The sequence below is a fragment of the Vigna radiata genome, chromosome 5 (assembly GCF_000741045.1).
Source record: "Vigna radiata var. radiata cultivar VC1973A chromosome 5, Vradiata_ver6, whole genome shotgun sequence".
NCBI classification, from domain to species: domain Eukaryota; kingdom Viridiplantae; phylum Streptophyta; class Magnoliopsida; order Fabales; family Fabaceae; genus Vigna; species Vigna radiata.
The window spans coordinates 12772952-12786637 of NC_028355.1; the positions used below are offsets into that span (position 1 = coordinate 12772952).

At 35.0% G+C, this 13686-nt stretch overlaps 2 protein-coding genes across 4 annotated transcripts in view; one reads left to right on the forward strand and one right to left on the reverse strand.

The window, feature by feature from the left end:
* Window positions 1-7261, forward strand: part of LOC106762680 (NAD kinase 2, chloroplastic) — a 13434-nt gene extending 6173 nt beyond the window's left edge. Inside the window, exons 3-8 of one of the 3 annotated variants that reach the window (XM_014646710.2) lie at window positions 4154-4275; window positions 4382-4523; window positions 4619-4843; window positions 4981-5055; window positions 6322-6423; window positions 6672-7261. In XM_014646710.2, the coding sequence (XP_014502196.1) occupies window positions 4154-4275; window positions 4382-4523; window positions 4619-4843; window positions 4981-5055; window positions 6322-6423; window positions 6672-6875 (870 nt within the window). In that variant the 3' untranslated portion in view covers window positions 6876-7261. Of the gene's footprint in view, window positions 1-4153; window positions 4276-4381; window positions 4524-4618; window positions 4858-4980; window positions 5056-6321; window positions 6424-6671 lie in introns of those variants that run through there. The other 2 variants (XM_022780616.1, XR_001375832.2) reach the window with 2 other exon arrangements.
* A 295-nt stretch (window positions 7262-7556) lies between these two features.
* LOC106762735 (1-aminocyclopropane-1-carboxylate oxidase 5) lies at window positions 7557-9449 on the reverse strand. Its single transcript, XM_014646778.2, has 3 exons — window positions 9236-9449; window positions 8921-9147; window positions 7557-8519 (listed from the first exon to the last, which is right to left on the reverse strand). Exons 1-3 carry the CDS (start codon window positions 9335-9337, stop codon window positions 7922-7924), a joined length of 927 nt encoding a protein of 308 aa, XP_014502264.1. The 5' UTR covers window positions 9338-9449; the 3' UTR covers window positions 7557-7921.
* Window positions 9450-13686: the final 4237 nt, after the last annotated feature.

Below are 13686 nucleotides of genomic sequence, written 5' to 3' on the forward strand. Positions count from 1 at the left end.
ACAAATGTTATCATCCTCAAAGTCGTCGTGTCTTTATCACCATGGATGTCACCTTTCATGAAACCAAATCCTTTTATGTCAGTCCACCACTTCAGGGGGAGAAANCACTTGAAGTGGATGAACTCTCCTTCTTGTCATCACCATGTTTGTCTTTGCAGGATGCCCAAGACCTGAGCAATGAAGCTACCACAGTCCACAGTGAGCAAGAAGAGGAAGACAAATTTTTTGGCAAAAAATATGCAAGAGAACAACCCACTTCGACTCTAGAGCAAGAAGAATTGTCTGATCCGGAGGTGAGAATCCCTGAAGATATCAATGAGGAGGAGGTAAGTATTACTGAGGATTTACCCATTGCATTGAGAAAGGGAAGAAGATCATGTGCTAAATCTCCTATTTCTCAATATGTTTGCACTAACAATCTCTCTGATAAGCACAAAAGTTTTATTGCTGCCATTGATGCCACAAAAATACCTACCTCAATCCAGGAGGCCATGAAACTTGAACATTGGAATCAAGCTATGAAAGAAGAGATGAATGCATTAGAAAGAAATTCAANTTGGGAGATTGNTGATAAGCCAAGAGACAAGAAGGCAGTAGGGTGTAGATGGATATTCACAGTCAAACATAAGGTAGATGAGACAATAGAAAGATATAAAGCTAGATTGGTGGAAAAAGGATATACCCAGACATATGGGATTGATTATGAGGAGACATTTGCCCCAGTGGCAAAGATGAATACAGTTTGAGTTATTCTCGCTTTGGCTGCCCATTTTGGATGGGACTTACACCAGCTGGATGTGAAAAATGCCTTTCTTCATGGAGATCTAGATGAGGAAGTGTACATGGAGATTCCTCCAGGTTTTGAAGTGAAAAATGAAAGAAACAAGGTATGTCTCCTAAAGAAAGCATTGTATGGTCTTAAACAATCCCCCAAAGCATGGTTTGGAAGATTTACAAAAGCAATGGTTTCCTTGGGATACAGACAAAGCCAAGGAGATCATACTTTATTCATAAAACACTCTTCTGCAGGTAAACTCACTTTATTGCTTGTCTATGTAGATGATATGATTATTGCAGGAGATGATGAAACAGAAAAATTGGCATTAAAGGAAAAATTGGCAGCTCAATTTGAAATGAAAGACCTAGGAAAACTCAAAATATTTTCTTGGAATAGAGGTTGCCTACTCCAAGAACGGAATTTTCATATCCCAAAGGAAATATGTACTTGATCTCCTCAAAGAAACAGGAAAGTTGGGATGTAGAACCTCAATTGTTCCTATAGAACAGAATCACAGAATTGGAAGTGAAGAAAGTGCTCCTGTAGAGAAGGCCCGATATCAGAGATTGGTGGGAAAATTGATTTATCTATAACACAAGACCAGACATTGCTTATGCAGTTAGTGTAGTGAGCCAATTTATNCATGATCCAAGAGAGAGACATATGCAAGCAGTTGACAAAATTCTCCAATACTTGAAGTCAAGTCCAGGAAAGGGGCTATTATTCAAAAAGGAAGACACATTGAATATGAAGATATATACTGATGCTGACTATGCAGGTTCTATTACTGATAGAAAATCCACTTCTGGGTAACATGGAGAACCTGCATAATCAACAATAGTTTTTATGATTTGAGAATAATAATAAGTCTCATTTTCAACTATAGTTTTGAAATTCTAAAATTACCAAGTTTAACACACATGACTACTGTATAAGTTCAAACCACACCAAATAAATAAGTTCATATAATTGTAACACATACAGTCTTAAGGTCATGACAATTAAATAACTAACAGTGGAAAAATATCTTCAAATTTTTGGTCTCCGATCCTTTAATGGCGTAATCTCGTAGATATCCATCATCTTTATTGCCATCTAGCTCTTCCTCAAATGATAAGTGTGCATCATCAATATTGACTTTAAAAACTATATTATGAAGATCAAGTGCATTAAGGGTTGGACCATTTGAAATTTGTCCAGCTAAGTCAACAATTCTATCATCCCCTTCACCTTGAACTTGCTCAATCTCAACATTATCTCTCTCTTTCATTATCCATTCATTATTAGACTCAATATCATCAAGTGGGAGATCAACAATTTTTCTTATTTGTTTACTTTTCAGGTTCAAGTTATACATGATAGAAACCAAGTCATTTATCTCTTTCTAATGCAAATTGTTTCTTTTTTTTTGTATGAACCTATGAATAAATATGAATTTTTAAAAATTGAATAAATAAAGAAAATTTAAAACCACAAATAACATGATAAATGAGCGCTAATTATGCTCACACCTATAAAAATTGCTAGTCAAACTCAACTTGAATAACAAATCTCTTTGTTACGAAGTGGATTTTAAGCGTAATTCAACCCAACAAAACTTGCTTGTAAGGTGAGGTTTGCACCCACTTATATACTACAAATTAGTCTTATCTTTAGTTGATGTGGGACTTCCAACACATCCCCTCATGCTGAGGTATATATATCTCAAGTATAAGACTAGACATTAATGGGTGGTCCGATAGCGGCCCGATAGTGGGTGGAACGATATGCCCAACAACCAACAAATATCCCTAGGATAGGCTCTAATAATGGCTCTGATATCATGTCAAGAAATGGACTTTAAGCCTTACTCAACCCCACAAAACCGGCTTGTAATGTGAGGTTTGCACCCACTTATATATTATAAATTAACCTTATCTCTATTCGATGTGAGACTTTCAACACTCTTCAACTCTAGAGTTCCATCTCCAACCATCTCCCACCATTCTCTAGGAAACATAACTTTCGTGCAATCTTTTTGCATCTCCCATAGAAGAAGTCCTCTAGCATAATGAAGTCAACAAGTTGTAAATTAATTTTTTTTTCCTTTCTTCGACATCCTTGACCAATCTTCTCATGCATATATATACAACACCTCTTTCACCATAGGATCATTGTTTATGAAATGAGGTTCATTGTGCGAGTAGGGATTAAGGTAATATGTAGTTGCATACAAAGGCATATGAAGTTGATTATTCCACCTCATATCAATGATTTTCTAGACAAGTTCATAACTAGATAAATATTAAATTTTAAATAAGAAAAGGTTTATAAATTTTACCTTTTCTTAATATTATTAAAGTTAAATTTTAATCTTCTTCTTTTGTGCAACCCATCTTCTCATGTGAAATCCATTGCAAGTTTTATATCCTAATCCATTAATGAAAGGGCCATTGTAAGAGGGCCAACAACACAACTTTGAGGTAAGTGGTTGCATTCTTCCAAAATAGACTATCTAATAAAACATTCTTAGCTTTTCTCCCTTCAATTTTTGAAGTTCTAAACTTTCTTGTTTACCATTCTTCAAAGCTAAACCAGCTCATCAATGATGGTTTTAATTCATGAAGACATGCTAGAGTCAAATAACATTGATGCACCGAATTAACTTTGCATGCTGCCAACACTAACCCTAGCTAGTGGGTGGATGTGTAGGCTTTTGGGCGTTTGTAGCCTTGATCATTGTTTGGCTGCAGCGTTTGTAGGCACGTGGTTGGAGCAAGTTCGCTTATATTGTTGAAATGGGGTGCAAATTTGGAACCTTTGGTGTGGGGACTTGATGACAATGGGGAACAAGGTGTAGAGAAGACGTGAATGGCACCAAATATGTGACGTGAAGTGGTGGTGGCTAGAGAAGAAGCACAAAACGTAGGTGTGCTTTCTATTAGAGAATCACTGGCCCAACCTAATGTTCTTTACAATGTGGTTTCCAAAACGTGAATAACAACATTTCGTCTTGACTTTGTGCCCAATCACAGACTCAGTAACTCAAACTTTGTCTCATGAGTCTACCATTAGTGAACTGAGTCCACGAGTGAGCTGAGTCTACCACAAGTGAACTTAGTCAACCATGGGTAAACTAGTTTCCATGGTGTCTTAGTACATGCTTTCAGCCCAACATGTCTCTGTTTTCTCTTTAAAATGTTCCTTACATAGCAAAGGAATCAAAATTAGGAAATAAATCTTCTTGTGAATGTATGAACCGGGGATTGGGTAATGTTATTCTGAGCTACATATTGTACTTAATGTTTTTTATGGGAACTACATATTGGTTCTGAATTTCTTATAATTAGTTTGGTTAAATTCATTCTCAGTAGAGTTTCTGTATCTAATCTGCAGGTTGCTTCTTTTCTGTATCACCAAGAGAAAATGAATGTATTTGTGGAACCAGATGTGCATGATATATTTGCAAGCATTCCTGGGTTTGGATTTGTCCAGACCTTCTATAGTCAGGATACTGGGTACTGGAGTTTGTGAATTTATGTGTATCAACTCTACCTTTTCCCACTATGTAAAATTTGTGTTTCATTAAATTGTTGATTAATATATCTAATACCTGTGGTTCAGTGATCTACACGAGAAAGTGGACTTTGTAGCCTGTTTGGGGGGAGATGGTGTTATACTGCATGCTTCGAATCTGTTCAGAGGTGCTGTTCCCCCTGTTGTGTCATTTAACCTTGGTTCTCTTGGTTTCCTGACTTCCCATAATGTAAGCCTTTCAAGTCCATCATTTATTTCACCATAAAGAAATGTTGGTATCTTTTTGGCCATGTATTTGACTGCTATTCTTTTGTCTGCTTCTAGTTTGAAGACTACAAGCAGGACTTACAACAAATTATCCATGGTAATAGTGCACAAGATGGAGTGTACATCACTCTAAGAATGCGTCTTCGATGTGAAATTTTTCGAAAGGGTAAAGCTGCACCAGGGAAAGTATTTGATATTCTCAATGAGGTTGTTGTTGATCGGGGTTCTAATCCATACCTGTCAAAGATCGAATGTTATGAACATGGTAGACTTATAACCAAGGCATGTTTGATTATGTAATTGTAATTTGCACACCAAATTTCTGTCTTTTATATTTGGTGATGAGAGCTTTTAGTATCTTTAAACACCTTTAGGAAGCAGTGTCATTCATTCTATACGATCATTGTCATGTCTTTCAGGTACAAGCTGATGGAGTCATTGTGGCCACCCCTACTGGAAGCACTGCCTATTCTACAGCTGCTGGAGGTTCCATGGTAAGCTTGAGCTTGAGTTCTTTAGGAGCATGGTTTGAGCTGTATTTTTACGAAATTAAATAGAATTACTGTCTTACATCTTTCCCTTGGAAAGGTGTTTGGATGTTAAAATGTTCCATGTTGGCTAGGAATATGACCAATTTACTCCTTGTAAGACTTGGACAATCCTTCTCTGGATAAAGGGTTATTCTTTCTAATCCTGATAAACTGTGCTTACAAACATTGACTATTATTGGTTCAAGCAATTTTCCTAACCTACTCTTTCTACCCTCAGTAGACGGTGAACATTGCACTGACACTTCTTTTTCTTATTTTCAGTGCATTGCTCTGTAAGTGGCAGACTTGAAAAGAGGATATTGTGAATGATTTTTTTAGTCCAATTTCTAATCCCTATTTATTGGCTAAAGGAAATATGAAAACTGATCACTATTTATCGGCTAAACTTATAAAAGGAAATATGGAAACTAAACATATTAAGGGAAATATGGAGAAAATAGGAAAGATAAAATTTATCCTAATAATTACAAATATATTCTGAATATATACAAGGAGATTGTATCCTAAATTAGCATCTATTTACAACAGGCAGATTAAGAAATCCGATGAGAATCATTATTATGTTCTTAGAAAACTGGAACTCGTGATATTAATTAAGTTGTAATAAACAATCTTTTCTTACATTCTTCGGAATGTTGGTGATTGACATTTGACAAAGCTGAGCGAGTTGCAGATAACTGCACCAAGACACAGTCCCTTTCTCCTTCAAACCCACCTTTTGGGGTTGTCCTTGTTTTGTAAAATAAAGAACAATTTTAAGTATCGACCGCCATTCTTCCTTATGGAACTTTTCCCAAAAGAAGTTTCATGTAGTCTATACGTACATTATACTATCTTATAGAGAAAATGCTCTTGTTTTTATTATTCCTTGTGTATGTGGCTTCTATAATGTGGAAAGTAGAGTAGTGAACATAGCTAGAGAAAGGAACTCTGAAGATGCAATCATGTAACTATGAATTCATTCCATTTGTGGATGATGAGATAAGTCATTATCCAAAGAGTTTGTGTTCAGAGTTTTAGTTAGCATAGAAACCTCATAGAAGTAGTCTTGTATGGGTTCCTTTCCGTGAATATAAACTCTTAAATTCTATTTGTACACGAATCTTCTAGTGGCATGTTATCTACTCTGCAACAGTATGAAATCGGCTTGAATTAGTTACTGTTTTGATCGATAAATTTTTCTAATGAAAAAAAACAAACAAACTGCAGGTCCATCCAAATGTTCCGTGCATGTTGTTTACCCCAATCTGTCCACATTCGCTCTCATTTAGACCAGTCATACTTCCAGACTCTGCACAACTTGAATTGAAGGTGAAGTTAGTTACAAAGTTGTACGTTTAATTGCTTATGATGCATCTTTGCCAAAAAAGTGTTCCTCTTCAGATATGCTTAGTTATCTCAGGCATGTATTGAAAACAGCTACATGGTTAAGGTCACATGGTAATTACGATCAGTAAATTAGGGACAATTTATTTTATTTGATTTGGAATTGAGGGGTTAACTAATTAATTTAAGATTTTGTGATTATAATATGCGTGACACAAGTTTATTGCTCACAGATTCCACAGGACGCAAGAAGCAATGCCTGGGTTTCATTTGATGGAAAGAGAAGGCAGCAACTTTCAAGAGGAGATTCGGTACGAATATCTATGAGTCAGTATCCACTTCCAACAGTTAACAAGTTTGATCAAACAGGTGATTGGTTTCATAGCTTAATTCGCTGCCTAAATTGGAATGAAAGGCTTGATCAAAAGGCTCTATAAAGCATGTGAAAGTGAAGAGCGAAGATGCTATCTTCACATGTACAGATATACGTTAGGAATACACAACTTTGCTATAGAGTGCTAGTTATTGCATTATTTTAACATTGGCTTCCCATGAATACTATTGTGGCAAGATGATATGTATTGACATTTAAAGCTGTCAATTGATCTCAGAAGCATCTCATTGGTGTGTTTCGAAGTTCACCATTATTCACGTTATCCTTGGATGTTTTCTCTCTATTTCAACATGTAATTACGGGCAAACATAAATTCTGCCATATTATGTACATGTTTGTGTAACAATGGCATCCCTATCGGGAAGAAGAAAAATCCAGAGTTACAGTTTCTGTCATCTATCTGGATTTACACTAACTTTGTCAAAGTATTCTGCAATTTTCTTGTAAGGATTTTATGATTTACAAGTTTTTGATATTTTGATGACCTATGAAATATATATTTATCTACTTAACAAGCAAAAGGGTGTAAATTGAATCAATTATAAATTTTATTATGTTAAAGCTTCGCTAAAGAAAAGGAAAATGTATACTTCGATATTTCCAAAATTTAATAGTGATTGATTGCGTCGAGAAAAAAAAAAGAGAAAGATAACTGCTCCGTGGTTGTCTTTTTAAGAGTATGTTTTTTTGGAAAAAGAGAAAGATAACTGCTCCGTGGAGATGATGACGTTTATTATACTTCGTATTAGTGGATAATAACCGAAAGCAGAGCAATACAACAACAGTATATACAAAAGGAAAGAATAAAGAGAAATTTATGATGGACAACTTTATAGTAGAATTCATCTAATAGAACTATTGTACCATGCAAGCACAGATGGATACACACTAGTTCCCCCATGACATCAGGAGGAGGCAAAATCCTGAAAAAGGCAATACTAAATACCCATGGTGATTTTCGATTGTGCAGAAATTTATGTAGAGAATGACAACCAAATGGTATTCTTTGCTACTATCAAGCATATCTTATGGTATCAAAACCCGAAAACAAAGAAAATGTATTTTTTATGCAGAAAGCAAGTGGTTTGTTCACATGGCCCTAACAGCTCGGAACCTTGGTTCCTTGGGAAGGAACTTCTGCTCAGCATAGACAGACATGTAGTCACCAAAAAGAAACTTAGGATAAGTGTCATCCAGTTGTTGGTCTTGTTTTTCCAGGAGTTGAGGTGCAGGACATATGGTGGCCTTGAATGATGGGTTATAGAAGGAGGCAATTGATCTTCTGTTCCCATCTGGAGTGGCCAGAACCCTGTGCCAACAACTCTTGTATCTTCCATTGCTCAGGACCTCAATCTGATCACCGGTGTTGATCACAATGGCATTTGGCAGAGGTTGCACATCAATCCATTGCCCATCTTTGAGCATCTGGAGGCCACCAACCTTGTCATCTTGGAAGAGAAGGATAACACCTCCTGCATCAGTGTGAGCTCGCAGACCTTTCACTAGCTCTGGATGGGGACATGGAGGGTAATGGCTCACCTTGGTGCCAAAGAATGCACCCTCTCCATCTCCACCATTCAGTGCCTTCTTGATGTATCCTTTGGGTAACCCCAGATTCTCATCCATCACCTCCATCATCCTCTCTGCCAATTTCTTCAACTCACGCCGATATTCCGCCATGGTTTCCCTGTCATCCATGTCAAAATTCAGTTATTCAATCATGAGGAAGCTCTACCTATTGTGTTGTGACATGACACCACTCAATTAGTATGTTCTATTGTCGTTGTCTATGGTTTCCATATTCAGGTTTGCTTTCATGTCATCTATATGTTTGGTGAAATGACCATTTTTAGTCATCAAGAGTATGATGGATTGAATTCTGATTTACGCCTATTTGCTTGAAGTTGTGCAAAAGAACATAAGAGAAAGTACATATGACAAGGGAGTGTGCATGAAATTATAGGTGGTGTCCTTCCTCATATGAAATATAATTTTTTATGTGATGTTCGACTTTTCTTTTTTTTTTTCTTGGTTTTTGTTTGACTTTCTTGAATTATGAAGAACTGTTGAATTGCTTTATTTATATACCTGAAGCCTGGTGTTTTTTCTGGCCACTCGTTATCATCAAGGAGAGTGATAACGTCCTCCCAATCCACATACTCCTGCTTTTCACTGTCCTTCTTTTCAGCTAAATCACTTAGTAGCTTCACTGATGTCGACTTCTTGAAATTCTCCTCTCTTTCCAGCTTATAAAACTCAGAGGCAACCTTCTTCACCCTCTCAAGGAGTTCCTCTGGAATGCCATGGTTGATCAACTGTAACACAAAGCATGAGTTTTGATATGCATAAACATGTTTTAAACATCATATGAACCACCCCTTGAAACATAAACAGTGCAAGTACCTGAAAAAATCCCCACTCTTCACAGCCATTAGCAATCTGAGCCATAGTTTTGGCTCTTTCTTCTCCATTCAGCTTTGAAAAATCAATCACTGGAATTGCCATTGGATGAGAAAGGTGCAAAAAAGTGATGAAAAGTTATAGAGTGGAAGTGTGAGAGAGGGAAAGAGATAATAACAAGTGTTGTTTTGTGCTGTGGTTTGGATGGGAAGTACCTATGGCTATTTATAGCAAAACTTCCCACCTTATTGGATACATAGTTGGATATCAACCAATAGTATATGTTCCCTTTAGAAGTAAGCAGCCGTTAGAATTAGGTCACTGACGGTGATACATTTAATTAAAAAAATTCTTATGTCAATGCTTGCTTTGGGAGTTACTGCTTGTTTTTAGCCTACAAGTCTACAACAAAAGGCCTTCACTTTTCAGGTGATGCATCATCTTAATTATCAAATGTAGTTTCTTAATTAAAACATAATCATATTGTTAATCATGATAGGATTTTTATTCTTAAAAATATAAATTTTACATTATTTGAAGAAACTTTTGTAATTTACTTTATTAATATACTCTGTACATAAAGAAAAAAAATATAAAAATTGATAACAGATCTGTTTGTAAATTAATGAGTATGAATCCGAGTCAAACACTGTGGCTGACCTCATTTCATGTTCAAAACCAACCCAAGCACTTTCATTAAACCATCATTAGCACTGCTTAATTATACTTTAAGCAAAACCATACGAGTCATTTGACCATTATGGCTTAATAGCACCAGTGTTGGGATAGTTGAATTTTCCTTTTGGTATTGATTCATGTGAAATTCTTATCTTGTTAGTAATAAAGTATGATTAGTTTATCCTTTAGGAGAGTTTGAAAATGATGATTTTGCGTATAGTTTAAATCTGTGCCGACTAATGTAATGATATGTTGACCAGCCCATATTGCTTTGTAGAACTTCTAGCAATGAATTCACACATGATGTGTTCCTTTGTGACCATTGCCATTTCGAATAGTATATACTGTTAATAGACAGATTTGCAGGCATAGTTTTAGGGGTAAGGAAGGCAGAGTCAAGGCTTCAATCTATAACTCATTACACAATCATTTAGCTGTAATTTAATAAGCTTGTCAACTTCGTCAATTGACATTCAAGTATAGTTAATATTTTCCTTTTTGTAATTATTAAGCATAACATGGCAACATCAAATCGCTTTAGTTCCTCTTTGCCTTGTTGAGTGATCCCTTGCAGATCAAAACTACCATTATTGTATGTTGAATAATTGAATACTTAGTGCATTATTGGGGTTTGATTTGATTCCAAATGTCCGAATGTTAGGATACATTTCTGAGAAAACAGGTGATATTGGCGTCTGATTAAGGAGTTGGGTTTTACAGACTTAACTCATCCATTGCTGTACTTTCAGTACTTGAGCATCTCAAAAATCATAAACTGCTTCAGATTGCATTACTGGCATGGCCTTCCCAAGCAAAATATATAAATATGGGACCCTCATACTCTCTTCAGTTTACAACATCATCATCATATCAAGACAAATAACTCTTCACTGCCACCACTCCTCCTTTCAAACTCTAATCATTCACATTATTTTATTCCTCAAGCTGACTAAGCTTCTTGGAGGATGCAGTAATTAAATTACTCCTTTAATTTTAGCATTTCATATGGTTGGGAATCAAATTATAAGTCTAAGTTTCCCGTTTAATAAAAATAAAAAAATAAAATACTATGAATGAAGATTTATAAATTTATTATCTTAAAATTTTGGATCAAAGATAATATTAATTCTTTATACGGGAATTTGACTCGTGTTTTACTGGTATTATATATTTTTGGTGATGTTTCTTTGAAAAACTCATCATATATTTTAATTGATTTTTCTTTGAAAAACATGGTTTATTTAAAGAATAATTATGATGTATTATTTCAAAGAATAAAATAATATATATATATATATATATATATATATATATATATATATATATATATTAAGGTTTTATAATTCTTTATTTATTAAAAAAATGACAATTATACACATTTGTACAAATTATAATAATGTTTAAATTATCGCCAACATAATATTTGATTACCTAATATTTACTAATAGATTATTTGACATATCTTAACATCCTCACTCAAGTTGGTGCATGTATATCATACATTCCCAACTTAATAGAGACTCATTAAACAATATGTTTGACACTCCTTTGGTGTAATTCTGATCTTACAAAAGGAAAGAAAATTAATTCTAGCTTTAAGCTTCTCTTTCATGAAATGTCTATCAATCTCCACATGCTATGTTTTATCATGTTGCATAGGATTGTGAGCAATTGCTATAGTCGACATACTGTCACAATACACACTCATAGCTTCATTTGGTTTAAAGCCCAAATCTGATAATACATTTTTAATCCACAAAAGTTCACATACACTTAATGTCACGCCTTTGAATTCTGCTTCAGCACTAGATCTTGCTACTACATGCTGTTTTTTTACTCCTCCAAGTTACAAGATTCCCTCCTACAAAAGTAAAGTATCCAGAGGTAGATCTTCTATCATCTTTTGAATCTGCTCAATCTGCATCATTGTATCTTTCTACCTTTAAGTTTCCATGATTTAAGAACAAAATTCCTTTTCCAGGAGTGTACTTCAAATATCTCAAAATCCTCTCAACAACATTCATATGAAGCTTTCGTGGGTCATGCATAAATTGACTAACAACATTCACTGCATAGGTAATATTTGGACGTGTATGAGACAAATAAATTAATTTTCCTACTAGCCTTTGGTATCTTCCTTTGTCTATGCTTACTGAATTTGAGCATTGAAAGAATTTATGATTTTGTTCAATTGATGTATCAACCGATTTATTCCCAAGCAATCTAGTTTCCGATAGTAAGTCAATAGTATATTTTCTTTGGCATAGGAAAATACCATGTTTTGATCTAGCTACTTCAATACCCAAAAAATATTTGAGGTTTCCAAGTTGTTTCATCTCTAGTTCAGATGCAAGGTATTGTTGTAAACTAGAAATCTCATCTTGGTCATCTACATATATAATCAAAATTGTAATTTTTCCTTTTCCTTTCTTAAAAAATAAGTTGTGATCAAAGTTACTTACTCTATAGCCAAAAGCCTTCATAGACTTGGTAAGCCTTCCAAACCATGCTCTTGGGGATTGTTTTAATCCATACAGAGCCTTCTTTAATTTGAAAACCTTCATTTCAATTAATCTGTCATACCCGGTGAAGAATCCATATAAATTTCTTCTGAAATTTCTCCATGCAGGAAAGCATTTTTCACATCAAATTGTAGAAGAGGTCAATCATGGTTTGCTGTTAGCGACAAAAATATTCTCACAATGTTGAGCTTAACTACTGTTGCGAACGTCTAATCTACACCATAAGATTGAGTGTAACATTTAGCCACAAGTCGTGCTTTATACCTCTCAATAGTTTCATAAGCTTTATACTTAATTGTAAATACACATTTGCAGCCCACAATTTTCTTCCCTCTTGGTAAGGATACAAGATCCCAAGTGTTGTTTTTTTTTTTTTTTTCTAAAGCTTCTTGTATATTACTAGGAATATAAATTGAAGATAATTGAGGTACAAATGATGCATATGATTGAGATGACACATATTTACTAATGGGATATTTAACTTTGGCTTGGAGGTCTGGTTCATATTTAGTTGGAGGTTGACCACGGTTAGAACGGGTGAAAGATTATATTGAACGGTAATAGACTCAGTGTTTGATGTGTTGGTGGTCTCACGCATACAATAATCAATTTCGTGATCAGTTTCATCTAAATTAGTATTATCAAGTATAGGATCAAAAGGTACCTTTGAAGAGTCAAGTCGAACCCGTGGAGAAGATTGAGCTGATTGGTTATGATTAGAAGACACTATATTATCCTAAAAAGAAGTGTCTGTATCTAAGAGTGGCTCACTTTCTGCAGAATGATCCCCACGATAATTTATCTTCACAATATAATTTTAAATATGAGATATCAAACATACTAGCATCATGATTATGCACTTCACTTTCATTGCCTCCCTGAAGTGTAGAATCAACATAAAAAATTCATGCTCATTAAATGCCACATCCCTAGAGATATAAAATTTCTTTGATGGTGGATGGTAAGCACAATAACCTTTCTTTAGTTGATCCATACCCAACAAAAACACATTTTATAGCTCGTTCTTCAAGCTTTGTACGTTGATGTGGGTGTAAGTGAACATATATAACATATCCAAAAACATAAGGTGGTAAATGAACTATGGAAGGAAGGATACAATGATCATACAACACATCTAAAGACCTTCAAAAGTTAAGCACACTAGAAGGAGTTCGATTAATTAAATAAACGGCAGAGCTCACGGCCTCACCCCATAAATGAGATGAGACATTATCATCTATCAAAAGTGATCTT